A 16,359-nucleotide genomic window follows, 5' to 3' on the forward strand; every position below is an offset into this window, starting at 1 on the left:
CAGTTGTTCCAGCACCATTTGTTGAAGAGACTATCTGCCTCATTTGCCCTTGCTTTTTTATCAAAGATCAATTAAATAAACTTATGGGGGCCTATTTCTGGACTTTCTATTCCGTTCTATTAATCTATTTGTGTATTCTTTTACCAATACCACAGTCTTAATTACTATAGCTTTATACTAAATCCTACAGTTAAGTAGCATCAGTCATCCAACTTTTTTTATTCAATATTGTGTTGGCCATCCTGAGTCTTTTGCCTCTCCAGATATACTTTAAAATCAGTTTCTCAATATCCATACAATAATGTGCTGGGATTTTGATTGGGATCGTGTAGATCCATAGATCACATTGGGAAGAACTAACATCTTGACAAATATTAAGTCTTCCTATCCATGAACATAGAATATCTCCTCATTTATTTAGTTCTTTGCTTTCTGTCATCAGTTTTACAATTTTCCTTATATAGATCTTGTACTTATTTTGTTAGATTCATACTTTAATATTTAATTTTTTTAGTTGTTAGTATTAATAGTATTGTGTTTTTTAATGTGAATTCAACATGTTCATGGTTGGTATATAGGAAAGTGATTGACTTTTGTATATCATAACCTTGTATCCTGCAACCTTGCTGTAATTGTTTATTAATCTGGGAGTTTTTTGTTGTTCTTGATTCTTTCAGATTTTCTGCATAGACAGTCATGTTATCTGTAAGCAAAGACAGTTTTGTCTTCCTTCCCAATTTTTATACTTTTTATTTCCTCTTCTTACTTTATCGCATTAGCAAGGACATCCAGTGTGATGTTGAAAAGGAGTGGTGAGAGGGACATTCTTGCCTTGTACCTGATATTAGTGGCTAAAACTTCATGTTCCTCACCATTAAGTATGATGTTGAGCAAGTTCCCTACTCCTACATTTTATCATGAGGTTTTTTTAAAAGCCATGAATGGTTTATTATATATTTTTAATGAACTAATATCTTACATTTTTATTAGTTTCCCATATTCACTGATTATTATTTGACTTTTACCTTTTAACATTCTGTGTGTTTGTAGGCTCAGCTTGCCAATCGCAAACAGAAATTAGAGTCTGTGGAACTGTCAAGCCAGTCCGAAATTCAGCATCTAAGCCATAAGCTGGAGCGGGCCAATGATACTATCTGTGCCAATGAGTTGGAGATAGAGCGCCTCACCATGAGGGTCAATGACTTGGTTGGAACTAATATGACTGTTATGCAAGAACAGCAGCAAAAAGAAGAAAAATTGAGGGAATCTGAAAAACTTTTAGAGGTGTGTTTTAAAATTACCTAATTGGGGAAATGTGTGTATATGTGCTTTAAGAGAGAATAATTAACCTAGAATTAGGTTCTAAAACCTATGGTTTTTTTCCCTACTCTGTAGCCAGTGGATCAGCTATTGATAACCTTATTAATATTGTGCCTGTTAAGTCTGACGCCCTGGTTTCCTTTCCTTGTGAAATAGATTATGATAACATCTGACTTTTTCTGAGTATTTTGCAGGTTTTGCAAGAAGAAAAGAGAAAATTGAAGGCAGCTCTTCAGTCACAAGAAAATTTTCAGGAGGCAAGAATGCAAAAGAAAAAGCTACAAGCAAAATTAAAGACAACTGAGTTTCAGCACACAGTAGAGGCCATAAGGTATGTTTAATCTTAACCACTTGGTAGTTTGGTGTTAAACACCAGTTCTAATATGTGTATTCATAGTTTTGGTTTTGATCATATTATGGATTTTCTTATTCAGTTTTAATTTCTGGATTAAATTTGTGTAGTGTTACACAATTTTGTGTGGTTAGTATTTTTCTGTGACCGTTTTGGGTCCCTAACCAGGAGACTCTATAATGTTTAGAAATTTAGAAACCCCTTGGTCATTCTGTACTGTTGGTGAAACTCCAAGTATGAAAGGAATTGTAGTCCAGGTCTCCTGGAAGGCCTCCCTTTCTTGGTAGAATAGGTCATGATTATTAGCTGCTTGTTGTCAATGTCATCAATAAGCCAGCTATTGAGATAGCCCTTTTAGAAAAATTCAGAAAACTAGTTTTATTTCTACATATGAATTAATGCGATGGGGGTTGTAGTAGAAAGTAATTCAAGGAGCTGTACTCCTTTTGCCTAATTTAAGTCTAGCACACATTTCTTTATACGCTTGAACCCTCTTGTAATCTCTCTGTTTCTTTGACTCAAGGTATCAAATGTCAACAAAGTGTATTTGTAATTTTGTCTTTTTCCCTTGAAAAACAGTTGCAAATCCCAATCCCAGTTGCAAAAGTAAATTGCTGGTGACTCTTTTGAGAATCATTATCTCTTGCCTCTTCACTCTTGCAGTGTTCTTTATGTAAAGCAGGAGACAAACCGCAGAGTTTTAAAGAGTTTCATTACCAAAAACAGTTTACAAATATGAACTGGTTGTACATTGTTTTTGCACAGATAAAAGGCTTTTAACAGTCCTCTATGTCATTCCGTAGGTCACTGGAGGAGCCTCAGGCAGAAAGAAGGTACACCTGTCAAGCGCAGGAGGAATCAGACAATGTGCTTTCCCACCTGGATTTGACCCACAATAGTGAAGAACTTCTGCAAGCAGAGGTGACTCGTCTGGAAAGCAGGTAGTTAGTGTACATACTCATTTCAAAAATGTTCAAGTTATAATAAGTTTTTGATTATCATATTGATAAAGTAAAGTAATATAATTGAGTGAACAAATAGGATTTTTTTCTCTAGCTTCCACAAATGGCCAAATTTTTTATTTCATTGAGAAAATAGAAGCAATTAAAGTAGAACCTCCTAATCCTTCTACCACCAAATCTACCAGTTTGCCTGCATTCTGCCCACAATCTGTTAGAGCAGATGAATTGATGGATGACATGTCTATGCTCTAAGACTCCACTTTTGTACTGTTTCTAGTTTTTCCTTTTCTCTTTTACATCATCAAGGTCTTCCTCTCTCCACTGGTATAAAATATGCTTTAACAGTTCCCATATTGGGAAAAGAATTAAAACTTTCTAACCTTATCTCCTCATCATCTTACTTCTATATTTCTTTGCTTTCCTTCAAAACCATATTCTTCAAAAAGTTGTTATACTGCTGGAACTTCTTCACATTTCACCTGTGTAGAATGTCTTCAGTTAGGATCTCCACTCTACCAGTCACCTGGCCCTTGGCGAGGTGGACACATGGAGCTCCTTCTGTTCTGACGTGCTGTTGATAGTTCTTTGGGGTTAGTTGTACCCTGATTTATGCCATACCATGCACAGCTCACTTCTGTCATCATCATATGTGGGGACTCTTTTGTTCATCATACCTCTAAACTTTTTGACTGGGAAGAGTTTGATAATTTGTTTTGAACATGATTCACAATCATTTGTGCACTAACATTTTCTGTAAATGATAAAAATATATAAACTTACTAGCCTTTAGGCAACCAACAAAAAAAATTGCCATCTTACCCTTCTAAGTTTAAGTAACAGATTTTTTATTTTTAGTTTCTGTTTTTGGAAACCACTAAGTATTTTTTCTTCACATTACATGCATATACACTCACACATATAGTTTCTGCTATATTTACTTTTCACCTTAGAATACTTAAGATATTCTTGGTTATCATTATCAAGGTACACACTTTAGATGAATAAAATAAAATAAATCTTACTCTTTTACATTAGAACTAAAATTTACATTTTTATCATTAACTTTTTAGTAATCTTTTACATATATGTATGTTTTACTGTGCTGTCATCAGGCTCAGAAGACTTGTCTCTTGTTTCTGACTTAAGAGTGTGAGTTTAGACACTTCAGCCTCCTTAGGCCCCAATATTCCCATCTGTAGACAGAACAAGATTATCTCTGATTTTTCTTCTTTCTGTATCTCCTCAGTGTTTGACACATTGTAATCCCATACTAAGTGCCAAATAAATGAGCATTTGAAGGTATTTAGAAATGGGTAAAATTGAAATAAATGGATATAAACACCAGTGTTCAGTAATAAAACAATGGCTTTAAAATATATTTTTTGTATCAAAAGGCTAGTAGGAAAAGAAACCCTTTTAGACAGTGTATTTGTGGTGCTCAGTTTGAACAAAATATCTCCTAAAACACGAACTGGAGGAATTTAAATAGTTGTTTTTGTGTGTTGTATTGCAAAGATGGTATTTCTGAATGGTTGCTTATCTAGTAAGTTGGCTACCTTGGTGAAACAATCTAGGCAATTCTTTAGTATTTATTGAATGAAGCTGTGTGTAGGATGTAATGGTGAATAAGTGTGGTGAAGGTAGAGATGGTCACGGCAGCTCCTAGAGGGAATAAATAAGGTAAGTTGCCATAATCTTTAGAATTAGAATTTATAACCAGTTAAATTTTAAACAGAGGGAGAGAGTATACTTAAACGCAGAAATCAAAAGTATGTCCAATGTTTGAACTGGATTTAGCTGCTGCTGGTGATAAAGAAATTGGAAATGAGAACCAAATGATGCAGGGGCTGAGGGGATGGTGGGCAAGGTTGGAAGTTGGTGGGGAAGTAGTAAAAGACATGATTTTAATCATAGAAGTTGTAGTTTGAGAGACAAAATATACATGTTAAAGGACCTGAGAGCAATTTAAAGTAGAAAATTTCTATATTCAAACTACAATTGAAAATAAACTGTGTTTAAGGTGCTTGGGGTGGATCTGTCAGATAAATACCAATCTGACTTTGGATGGTGTATGAAGATACAGGAAGTCAGGCAGAGCAAAAAGCACATGGCAGACAGTAAAGCTTTACACTTTAGAAACAAACATTTTTATTAGTAGAAATGAGTGCTGAGATGAGAGGAATATGGTGCCCCTGAGGGTCTTACATCTGATGGGGGATTCATTCTTAGGAAGAGTGACAAGCTGGAAACTCTTTAAAGAAGATGGTTCTGGCAGCTGTATGTAGGATGTTATGGTAAATAAGTGTGGTGAAGATAGAGATTGTCACAGCAGCTCCTAGAGGGAAAAAATTAAATAAATTGGCATAATCTTTAGAATTAGAATTTATAACCAGTTAAATTTTAAACAGGGAAAGAGTGTAGTTAAACACAAATCAAAAGTATCTCCAAATGTTTGAATTGGACTTCAGCTGCAGCTGGTGATCAAGAAATTAGAAATGAGTATTAACTTGGGGTGGGAGGTAGCATTTAGATAATCCTTGAACATCAAGGAACTAGGTTAGATAATTCAGTTTGTGGGATTCAGCATTTGTCTTGTTTGAAATGAGTGGTCTTATTTTTGTCATAACAGCTTGGAGTCTGTAAGTGCAACATGTAAGCAGCTGAGCCAAGAACTAATGGAAAAATATGAAGAATTGAAGAAAATGGAAGTACATAACAATGAGTACAGGACAGAGATTAAGAAGGTAAAATCTACATGAAAAGTTGTATATATTTATGGACTGAGCTATGGTTGGGAGATTATAGGAGTTATTTTTTTTTTCAGAGTGTTCAGATTTATTCTTTCTTTTTATTTATGTATTTTTTATTTTGGTATCATTAATGTACAATTACTTGAACAACATTATGGTTACTAGACTCGCCCTATTATCAAGTCCCCTCCACATACCCCATTACAGTCACTGTCCATCAGCGTAGTAAGATGCTATAGAATCATTACTTGTCTTCTCTGTGTTATACTGACTTCCCCATGTCCCCCCCTACATTATACGTGCTAATCATGATGCCCCTGTTTCCCCCTTATTCCTCCCTTCCCACCCATCCTCCCCAGTCCCTTTCCCTTTGGTAACTGTTAGTCCATTCTTGGGTTCTGTGAGTCTGCTGCTGTTTTGTTCCTTCGGTTTTGCTTTGTTCTTACACTCCACAGATGAGTGAAATCATTTGATACTTGTCTTTCTCCACCTGGCTTATTTCACTGAACATAATACCCTCTAGCTCCATCTATGTTGTTGCAAATGGTAGGATTTATTTTCTTTCTTTGGCTGAATAGTATTCCATTGTGCATATGTACCACATCTTCTTTATCCATTCATCTACTGATGGACACTTAAGTTGCTTCCATTTCTTGGCTATTGTAAATAGTGCTGCAATAAACATAGAGGTGCATATGTCTTTTCAAACTAGGCTCCTGCATTCTTAGGGTAAATTCCTAGGAGTGGAATTCCTGGGTCGAATGTATAGGAGTTATATTTAATGAGGGAAATATTCCCCAAAAGCCACTTGGTATTCAGGAGGAGACAAGCATCTGGAATGTGCTTAGAAAAATTATTTCTTTGTCATCCTCAGGGAATCCATGTAAGTATTTTCAAGGTAATTGAAGCCTGCCCTTTTGAACCCTAAAACTTTATTATAAACATTTTTTATATATGAAATATATATATATATATTTTCTTTGATGAAAAGCTCTCTAAAAGGTACACACATTTTTTTTGCTTGCAAAAAGATATTATGTGAGTTGGCATTCAGTGTTTTCTAATTTTCTTATAGCTAAAGATGGTTAGTGGGTATGCATTTGCTTCTGTGCCATGGCAGAAGTCATCACTCATTGGCTGTTGGGGTGAGCAGAGCTGTTTGTCTGCAGCCATGGGCCCTGGCTGTCATGTTGCAGACTCATATTTTGTGTTATTTCTGAGATTTCTTCTAGCCTCTTTCTTCCTCTTGCCTTTCTGTTATCTTCTGTGGATCAGGAAACCATATAAAAAAGGTTTTTAGATTTTCAACTAAAAACAGAATGAAGGTCACAGGTCTGTCCTATGAATAATGTGTGCATGGACTTCATTACCTGGATCTCAGCATTTGAATACTCATCTTTCCCTGTTTTGAGATCTAATAAATGATTGTGGATCTGAACACTTGACCTTCAGTATAGAAAGTTGCCAATTTTCTGCAGAATTAGTTGAGGAAAAAAATTCATGTCTTATATGTAAGGTAAAAATTACCTTACCATTTTAACTATTAATGTATTCGTCTGTCTACATGCTTTCTCTTAATTTTTGTGCTTTCCTTTCTGTTTCTTTGTAGCTGAAAGAACAGATTTTACAGGCTGAACAAAGTTACAGTTCTGTACTAGAAGGAATGAAGATGGAAATCTCCCAGCTAACTTGGGAGTTACATCAGCGAGATATTATGATTGCTTCTGCCGAAAGTTCTTCCTCTGACATGGAAAAGAGACTCAAAGCAGAGATACAAAAGGCAGAAGAAAAAGCAGTAGAACATAAGGTGAAACTTGAACAAAAAACTCTTTGAAGCTTGTGAAGATTGAATTTATTAAAGATATAATTTCCATAGTATTTACTTCAGTACTTTTTTTTATTAAGGTATCATTGATAAACACTCTTATGAAGGTTTCACAAGAAAAACAATGTGGTTATTACATTCACCCTTATTATCAAGTCCCCCCCATACCCCATTGCAGTCACGGTCAATCAGTGTAGTAAGATGCCACAGAGTCCCTATTTGTCTTCTCTGAGCAACACTGTCTTCCCTGTGACCCCACACATACCATGTGCACCAATCATGATACCCCACAATCCCCTTCTCCCTCCCTCCCCACCTGCCCTCCCCAACCCATCCCCTTTAGTAACCACTAGTCCTTTCTTGGAATCTGTGAGTCTGCTACTGTTTTGTTCCTTCAGTTTTGCTTCATTGTTATACTCCACAAATGAGGGAAATCATTTGATATTTGTCTTTCTCTGCCTGACTAATTTCACTGAGCATAATACCCTCTAGCTCCATCTATGTTGTTGCAAATGGTAGGATTTGTTTCTTTCTTATGGCTGAATAAGTATTCCATTGTGCATATGTACCACATCTTCTTTATCCATTCATCTACTGATGGACAGTTAGGTTGCTTCTATATCTTGGCTAAATAGTGCTGCAGTAAACATAGGGGTGCACATGTCTCTTTGAATCTGAGAAGTTGTTTTCTTTGGGTAAATTCCTAGGAGTGGAATTCCCGGGTCAAATGGTATTGCTCTTTTTACTTTTTTGAGGAACCTCCATAATGCTTTCCACAATGGTTGAACTAGTTTACATTCCCAACAGCAGGGTTCCCCTTTCTCCACATCCTTGCCAGTATTTGTTGTTCCTGTTCTTTTCTATGTTGGGCATCCTAACTGGTGTGAGGTGATATCTCATTGTGGTTTTAATTTGCATTTCCCTGATGATTAGCGATGTGGAGCATCTTTTCATGTGCCTGTTGGCCATCTGAATTTCTTCTTTGGAGAAGTTCTGTTCATATCCTCCCCCCATTTTTTAATAGGGTTATTTGCTTTTTGGGTGTTGAGGTGTATAAGTTCTTTATATACCTTGGATGGTAACTCCTTGTCAGATATGTCATTTACAAATACATTCTCCCATACTGTAGGATGCCTTTTTGTTCTGCTGATGGTGTCCAATTCAGTATGTTTTTATTAGTCCCTTGGTTTGGGCTCAGGGTGTACTGGTTAACAAGCATTGTAGTGAGGAATGGTGGGGAAGTGAGAGTAGATACAGACAATGAAAGAGACCATTTCTGTGGTGTGTAGTGGGAGTGTGATGTGTTTGCTATGACAATAGGGTACAAATGGGCTGAGTAGTAAGGGGTGAAATGGGAAAGCAGGTACCAGCTTCTGAAGGGCCCTGCCAGCTGCATAAAGGAGTTTTAGTGTTATCTTGAGGTCAGGAGAGAATAGGTTTATTAAGCAGGAGTGAAAGGTCTCTGTGGTTGTCCTGTGGAGAATAAGCACAGAGGCAGAGAGACCACTCAGATGCTATTACAGCATTAAGATGTGGCCCTGACGGAGAAAGACAAGTATCAAATGATTTCCCTCATTTGTGGAGTATAACAACAAAGTAAAACTGAAGGAACAAAACAGCAGCAGACTCACAGACTCCAAGAAGGGACTAGCAGTTACCAAAGGGGAAGGGGAGGGGAGGGAGGGAGAAGAGGATTAAGGGGCATTATGATTAGCACACGTAATGCATAATGTAGGGGGTCACAGGGAAGGCGGAACAGCACAGAGAAGACAAGTAGTGAATCTGTAGCATCTTACTATGCTGATGGACAGTGACTGCAATGGGGTCGGGGGGGTGAACTTGATAATATGGGTGAATGTAGTAACCACAGTGTTGCTCATGTGAAACCTTCATAATACCATATGTATATCTGTGATACCTTAATAAAAACAAAAAAAAGATGTTGGCCTGAGCAATGGGCAAGTGAGGCAGGTGGAAATGGATGAATTCTGGAGCTGTTTGGCTGGTACAACCAAATGGGCTTTGTATTGGGTTAGACAGGAGGGTGAATTAGACAATTAGGAAAGATGTCACTCAGGATTCCAGCTTAGGCAGGTGAGTAGAAATAGAGAAAAGAGGGCAGGTTTGGGGGAGAATAATGATTTTGTATGAAATACACAAAATAGGGAAGCTGGTGGGAAGGGGACATCAGTTTGAGATAAAGACTGGACTTTCATATGGAAATATCTAATAGTCAATTCCACAGAAGACCCGGAGTTCAAGATTAAAATCTGGGTAAAATATTTGGCTGTGGAAGTGTTTGCATGAAGTTGGCATTTGAAACACACTGAGAGACTTAGAGATTATAATGAGAAAGCATAGAGTATGAAGAAGGGTGGCTTGAATGAAACGTAGGAAACTACGGCATTTCAGGTAAAAAGATGTTAGAATGGAAGTAAAAAAAAGTTCAGTAAGAAAAGAAACTGGGTAGTTTTTAAAAAGGAGGCAGGAAGCCAAGGAAAGCAGGAGTCTTCTCAAGTAGGAATGGGCAAGCAGAAAAGCTAAGGAGAATGATGGCTGAAAATAAGTAACTGTTATGTAAAAGGAGAGCGGTCCACATGATGTCGGAAGTAAGAGCCAAATGAGAGGAAAACAATAAAGGAGAATGGTTAGGGGTTTTCCAATGAACTTACTTGTCTTCTTAAAATAATGTTTTAGTTATATGCACAATAATTCATCTTCAAACAGCTTTAAAAAGTCTTTTCAGAAAGTGTGTGTGTGTTTGTGTGTATGAATGAAGAAGGCAACTTCGTCTACTGAAAATTACTTTTTTGTGGAAAAAGTTTGTAAGATGTATTTATTGTATTTGTTATATTTATTTGTTTTTTCTCCTTTTCCCTTCTCAGGAGGTTTTGGATCAGATGGAGTCACTCAAGTTAGAAAATCGTCATCTTTCTGAAATAGTGATGAAATTGGAATTAGGTTTACATGAGGTACATAAATAGAAGCTTTACGGTTTTCTACTAGCCAAACCTTTAGAGAAATCACTTTGTACATATTGATGTTATAAAAGTGTTAAGCTCAAATTACAAAATCATTCTTCCGTTGAAACTTTTTCAAATAAAAAGAAGTTAAGACGATGAGAATGAGCAAAATATGACTTTTCCCTCCAGCAACTGGAAGATTTGTCTTTATATATTATGAATATGATGAATACATGCACAGTCTGTGTTCTTAATAGGGAGAATGTATATAAAGGGCTTAGCGTAGTACCTGGCGTTTAGCAAGTACACAATAAATGTTAGATGCTGTTGTTATTATTATTATAATTAATATGTTCATAATATCTTTTCATTATGAAGTGTATCATCTTTTAAATAATTTAGTTTTAGTTATACTTCTACAAGATATAATATATTTAATCAGATACTCTAGAATCTTTTATGTTCAAAACATTTTAGTAGATGATGTAATGTAAGATAGGATTCTCTTTTAAGAGATTGAGAGTAATGTAGTAGGGAGGATAAGAAGTGGATGTCAGCTCCTGTGAAACCAGAACATGATAAGCTAATGGTGACTTTTAAATAGTGTGGACACTCTTTTAACTATTTTGCTACAAAATTTTTAACTATCTATTCTCACCCATCTTTGCTTGATATAAATCAAATACCCAAAGATTTTAGAAATTATTTTTATTCTACACATCCAGAGAAGATGTGCCTCAAAAGATTCATAGTTATACAATGCCCCTATTTGCTCCCAAGTAGTTTTAATTTCACAATCATGGATTATGGAGGCTGGGTGGGAAAAAGTGCAAAGTACTAAATGAATACTTTATTTCAACTAAAAGAAAACATGGAAGACTATGTTTATAATCTTTTGGGAAGTTATGATTCTCGTAGCATCAGGAAAACAAAGAATTTTACAACATGAAAATGTAAAATTTCTGGATGGAAAAAGACCGCATAAAAAAAGATTAACAGACTAGGGGGAGCCAATCTATAAATTGACAAAAGGTTAATATAAAATATTAATATATAAGGATTTTGAGATTCAAGATGGTGGCATGAGAGATGAAACAGAGAATTCTTCCCAAAACCACGTATAGTGTGAAAATATAGTTAATACAACTAGCCCTAAAACAGCAACAGGAAAGAAGGCTACACCAGACTGCATACAGACCTCATGAACGGAGCAGACCTCACGAAATGGTAACGTACGAAAGCCTTGATCCGGCGGGACCCAAGCCCTTCCCCCACCTCAGGTCACCAGCAGGAGGAAGAGAAACAGAGCAGGGAGGGGGTGGAAGCCTAGAACTGCTGAACACCCAGTCCTAGAGGTCTGCTTTGGACAACAAACCTACATTGTGTCATGTTCTGGAGGTTGCTGGGGTTGGGAAGCTGGGACGGGCAGAGTGCTTGAAAGACTGGGATTCCGGCCATTTGTGAAGGATGGGGATCCACATCCATCCGCTCTGGGACAAAGGAAAGTCTGAGAGGCTTCTAAGCAGCGAGAGGGCTGCTGAAGGGGCAGGGTTTGCAGAGAGAGCTTGCTACGTGGGAGAAGGGATAGGTGGACAATATCGTCTGGGTGCACTCTGCCCAGCAAGTTGGGAACTTTGAGAAGCTTCAGGCTCCCCATCCCCCTGGCGGCCTACTCAGCTCCAAGGCCCCCCACTGTGACATGCAGCATGCTGAACCTTCCTCCTGGCCTGCTGGCACCTGCTCACAAACCAACAGTCACCACTGGTGTCAGGCCAGCCAGAGAGAGGCCCCGCCTGCAACAGCTGGAGACGCCAAGCACAGAGGCTTACACCTGTGTGCTTGCCCCACTGGCTCTGATACTGGAGGCAGGCACTGCAGCTGGGAATCAGGAAACAGCTCTTACCTGCCCCCAGGCTCCAGCACCACTCCCCTATGACCCCAACCTCACTCTAGGGACTGAGCAGCTCCAGAGAATAGAGCTTCTGGGCACTAAAGGGCATCACATTGAATTACGAAATGTCAAAGGAACCTACTTCAGACCAAAATATCACAAACCCCAGAAAAAGGGCCAAATAAAACTGAATTCACCAATCTATCTGAAAGAGAGTTTAAAATAAAAATCATAAACATGCTCATGGAGGTACAGAAAAATATTCACAAACTCAGGGACGAATTTAAGACAGATTCAATCATTAAGAAATTCCATATCTGAAATGAAATATACAATGGAGGGATTTAAAAGCAGATTAGATATAGTAGAAGAGACAGTAAATGGGATAGAAATTAGAGAAGGGGAATACAAAGAAGCTGAGGCACTGAGAGAAAAAAGGATCTCTAAGAATGAAAGAATATTGAGAGAACTGTGTGACCAATCCAAACAGAACAATATCCGCATTATAGGGGAAACAGAAAAAGAAGAGAGAGAAAAAGGGATAGAAAGTGTTATTGAGGAAGTAGTTGCTGAAAACTTCCCCAATCTGAGGAAGGAGATAGTCTCTCAAGCCATGGAGGTGCACAGATCTCCCAACACAAGGGACCCAAGGAAGACAACATCAAGACATATAGTAATTAAAATGGCAAAGACCAAGGATAAAGACAGACTTTTAAAAGCAGCTAGAGAGAGAAAAAAGATCACATACAAAGGAAAACCCATCAGGCTATCATCAGATTTCTCAACAGAAACCTTACAGGCTGGAAGGGAGTGGCATGATGTATTTAATGCAATGAAGCAGAAGGCCTCAAACCAGAAATACTCTACCCAGCAAGGTTATCATTTAAATTTGAAGGAGGGATTAAACAATTTTCAGACCACCAAAGCTGAGAGAATTTACCTCCCACAAACCACCTCTACAGTGCATTTTGGAGGGACTGCTATAGATGGAAGTATTCCTAAGGCTAAATAGATGTCACCAGGGGAAATAAAACCAACAGCAAAGTAAAACAGTTCATTGCTAAGCAGGTGCAAAATGAAATCACTAACCCCAAAGTCAACCAAGGGATAGACAAAGAGTACAGAATATGATACCTAACATATAAAGAATGGAGGAGGAAGAAAAAGGAGGAAAAAAAAAACCTTTAGGTTGTGTTTGTAATAGCATAGTAAGTGAGTTAAATTAGACTGTTAGATAGTAAGGGAATTACCCTTGAACCTTTGGTAACAACAAATCTAAAGCCTGCAGTGGCAGTAAGAACATACCTATGGATAATCACCCTAAATGTAAACAGTCTGAATGCACTAATCAAAATACATAGAGTCACTGAATGGATAAAAAAAACAAGACCCATCTTTATGTGCCTATAAGAGATACACTTCAAACCCAAAGACACACAGACTGAAAGTGAAGGGATGGAAAAATACATTTCATGCAGCTAATACAGAGAAAAAAGCAGGGGTTGCAGTACTTGTATCAGACAAAATAGACGTCAAAACAAAGAAAGTCACAAGACAAAGAAGGACATTACATAATGATAAAGGGGTCAGTTCAACAAGAGGATATAACTATTATAAATATCTACGCACCCAACACAGAATCACCTACATATGTGAAACAAATACTAACAGAGTTAAAGGGGGAAATAGAATGCAACGCATTCATTTTAGGAGACTTCAACACACCATTCACACCAAGGACAGATTAACCAAACAGAAAATAAATAGAGACAGAGGCACTGAATAATGTATTAGAACAGATGAGCCTAACGGACATCTACAGAACACTTCATCCAAAAGCAACAGGATACATGTTGTTCTCAAGTGCACATGGAACATTTTCAAGAATAGATCATACACCAGGCCACAAAAAGAGCCTCAGTAAATTCAAGAAGATTGAAATTGTACGAACCAGCTTCTCAGATTACAAAGGTATGAAACTAGAAATAAGTTATACAAAGAAAATGAAAAAGCCCAAAAACATATGGAGGCTTAATAACATGCTCCTAAATAATCAATGGATCAATGACCAAATAAAAACAATAATTCAACACTGCAAAATCTGTGGGACACAGCAAAGGCCATGCTAAGAGGGAAGTATATTGCAATACAGGCCTACCTCAGTAAAGAAGAACAATCCCAAATGAAAAGTCTAAACTCAAAATTAATAAGACCAGAAAAGAAAGAAAAAATAAGGCCTAAAGTTAATAGGGGAGACATAATAAACATTAGAGCAGAAAAAAATCAAGGATAAAACAGTACAAAAAAATCAATGAAAGCAAGAGCTGGTTCTTTGAGAAAATAAACAAAATAGATAAACTCCTAGCAAGATTTATCAAGAAAAAAAAGAGTCTACACACATAAACAGAATAAGAAATGAGAAAGGAAAAATCACTATGGACACCACAGAAATACAAAGAATTATGAGAAAATACTATGAAAAAGTATGTGATAACAAACTGGATAACCTGCAAGAAATGGACAACTTTATAGAAAAATACAACATTCCAAGGCTGACCCAGGAAGAAATACAAAATCTGAATAGACCAATTACCAGCAAGGAAATTGAATTGGTAATCAAAAAACTACCTAAGAACAAAACTCCTGGACCAGATGATTTCACTGCTGAGTTTTATCAAACATTTAGTAAAGACCTAATACCCATCCTCCTTAAAGTTTTCCAAAAAATAGAAGACGAGGGAATACTTCCAAATTCATTCTACAAGGCCAACATCACTCTAATACCAAAACCAGGAAAAGACACCGCAAAAAAAAGAAAATAACAGAGACAGGAAGATGGCGGCGTGAGTAGTTCAGAGGAAATCTCCTCCCCAAAACATATACTTATGAAAATACAATAAATACAACTATTCCTAAAAGAGACACCAGTGGATGCAGTACAACAGCCAGGATACATCTACATCTGCGAGAACTCAGCATCACATGAAAGGGATAAGATACAAGCCACGGCCAGGTGAGACCCGAATGCTCCCCCACCCCAGAACCCAGCAGGAAGAAAGGAGTCAGAACGGGGAGGGAGTGAAAGCCCAGGACTGCTAAACAATCAGCTCTAGAAACCCACACCCGGAGCGCAGACACAAGGTGCATGGAGTGCTGGCTATTAGAGAAACAGAAAAGCAAAACCTGTGGGCAGGTCCCCGCAACCGGCACCCCTGAGACAAAAGAAAAGCGAGTGCTTTCTGCAAGTCTTAAAGAGACAGGGACCCCATAGCTGGATGAAGTCATCCCAGCACGCTTAGCCAGCAGCTGGGAATACCGGGGAACCTTAGGTGCCCTAAACCCCAGGGAGGCAGCACAGCTCTGAAGCCCCTCATGGCACTAAGCAGCCTGCCAGCCGTTCCTCCAACTGGCATGGACCCCGACACACTGGCCCAGTAGCAGGAGAGTGGCAGCGTGTGCCATGGGAGGTGGTGCCGAAAGGGACCGGGAGCAGATTGCTTGTGCCAACGGTGCCAGAGGGGACCAGAAGAGGCTTGTACGAGCCCGCAGCAGCAGCAACCGAACAGCCCGGGTGTGGCTTGCGCCCACCGGCATCAGTGGAGCCAGAGGACCCTGGTAGAGGCCCGCGCAGGAGAGCCCCACGCGCAACTGCAGCAGAGCCAGAGGGAGCAGGCATGCTCCCAGCAGACGACCAGAATCCCAACCCAACGCACAGCCGCCCGGGCCAGACCCAAAGGCCACCGCTGGCACACAGCTGCCCAGCAGGGGCACCACTATCACAGAGGAGAGCACATGGCATGCCTGCCACTCCCCGCAGGGCTCCGCGCTGCTCTGACGGAGACCCCGCCCACAGAAGCTTAGGGGACTAACCCAGTGGCTGCTCCAGGAGTGCGGGTAACCAACACAGGCAGCGGAGAAGGGCAAGGCATCCAGCAAGCAGGAAAGGACTTTCTTCTCGCAGCTGAAACACCCGCAACCTGCCTACAGCCACTGCTATCACCATGAAAAGGCAAAAAAATTTAGTCCAGTCCAAGATAGTTCAGACAACACCTGAGAGAGGAGCTGCAGAGACAGACCTAACCAGTCTCCCTGAAAAAGAATTCAAAATAAAAATCATAAACGTGCTGACAGAGCTGCAGAGAAATATACAAGAGCTAAGGGATGACGTCCAGAGGGAGATTACAGAAGTGAAACAAACTCTGGAAGGATTTATAAGCAGAATGGATAAGATGCAAGAGCCATTGATGGAATAGAAACCAGAGAACAGGAACGTATAGAAGCTGACGCAGAGAGAGA

The 16,359-nt window shown here is 38.7% G+C and overlaps 1 protein-coding gene across 9 annotated transcripts in view; it reads left to right on the forward strand.

Moving 5' to 3' along the window:
- Nucleotides 1-16,359, forward strand: part of CEP63 (centrosomal protein 63) — a 103,550-nt gene that overhangs the window by 74,224 nt on the left and 12,967 nt on the right. For 8 of the 9 annotated variants that reach the window (XM_057494026.1, XM_036875444.2, XM_036875446.2 and 5 more), the window contains 6 exons: nt 1,051-1,284; nt 1,515-1,651; nt 2,476-2,613; nt 5,264-5,378; nt 6,994-7,191; nt 10,095-10,181. In XM_057494026.1, the coding sequence (XP_057350009.1) occupies nt 1,051-1,284; nt 1,515-1,651; nt 2,476-2,613; nt 5,264-5,378; nt 6,994-7,191; nt 10,095-10,181 (909 nt within the window). The remainder of the gene's footprint in view (nt 1-1,050; nt 1,285-1,514; nt 1,652-2,475; nt 2,614-5,263; nt 5,379-6,993; nt 7,192-10,094; nt 10,182-16,359) is intronic. The other variant, XM_057494027.1, reaches the window with a different exon arrangement.

The sequence above is a fragment of the Manis pentadactyla genome, chromosome 16, assembly GCF_030020395.1.
Source record: "Manis pentadactyla isolate mManPen7 chromosome 16, mManPen7.hap1, whole genome shotgun sequence".
In the NCBI taxonomy this organism is placed as follows: Eukaryota; Metazoa; Chordata; class Mammalia; order Pholidota; family Manidae; genus Manis; species Manis pentadactyla.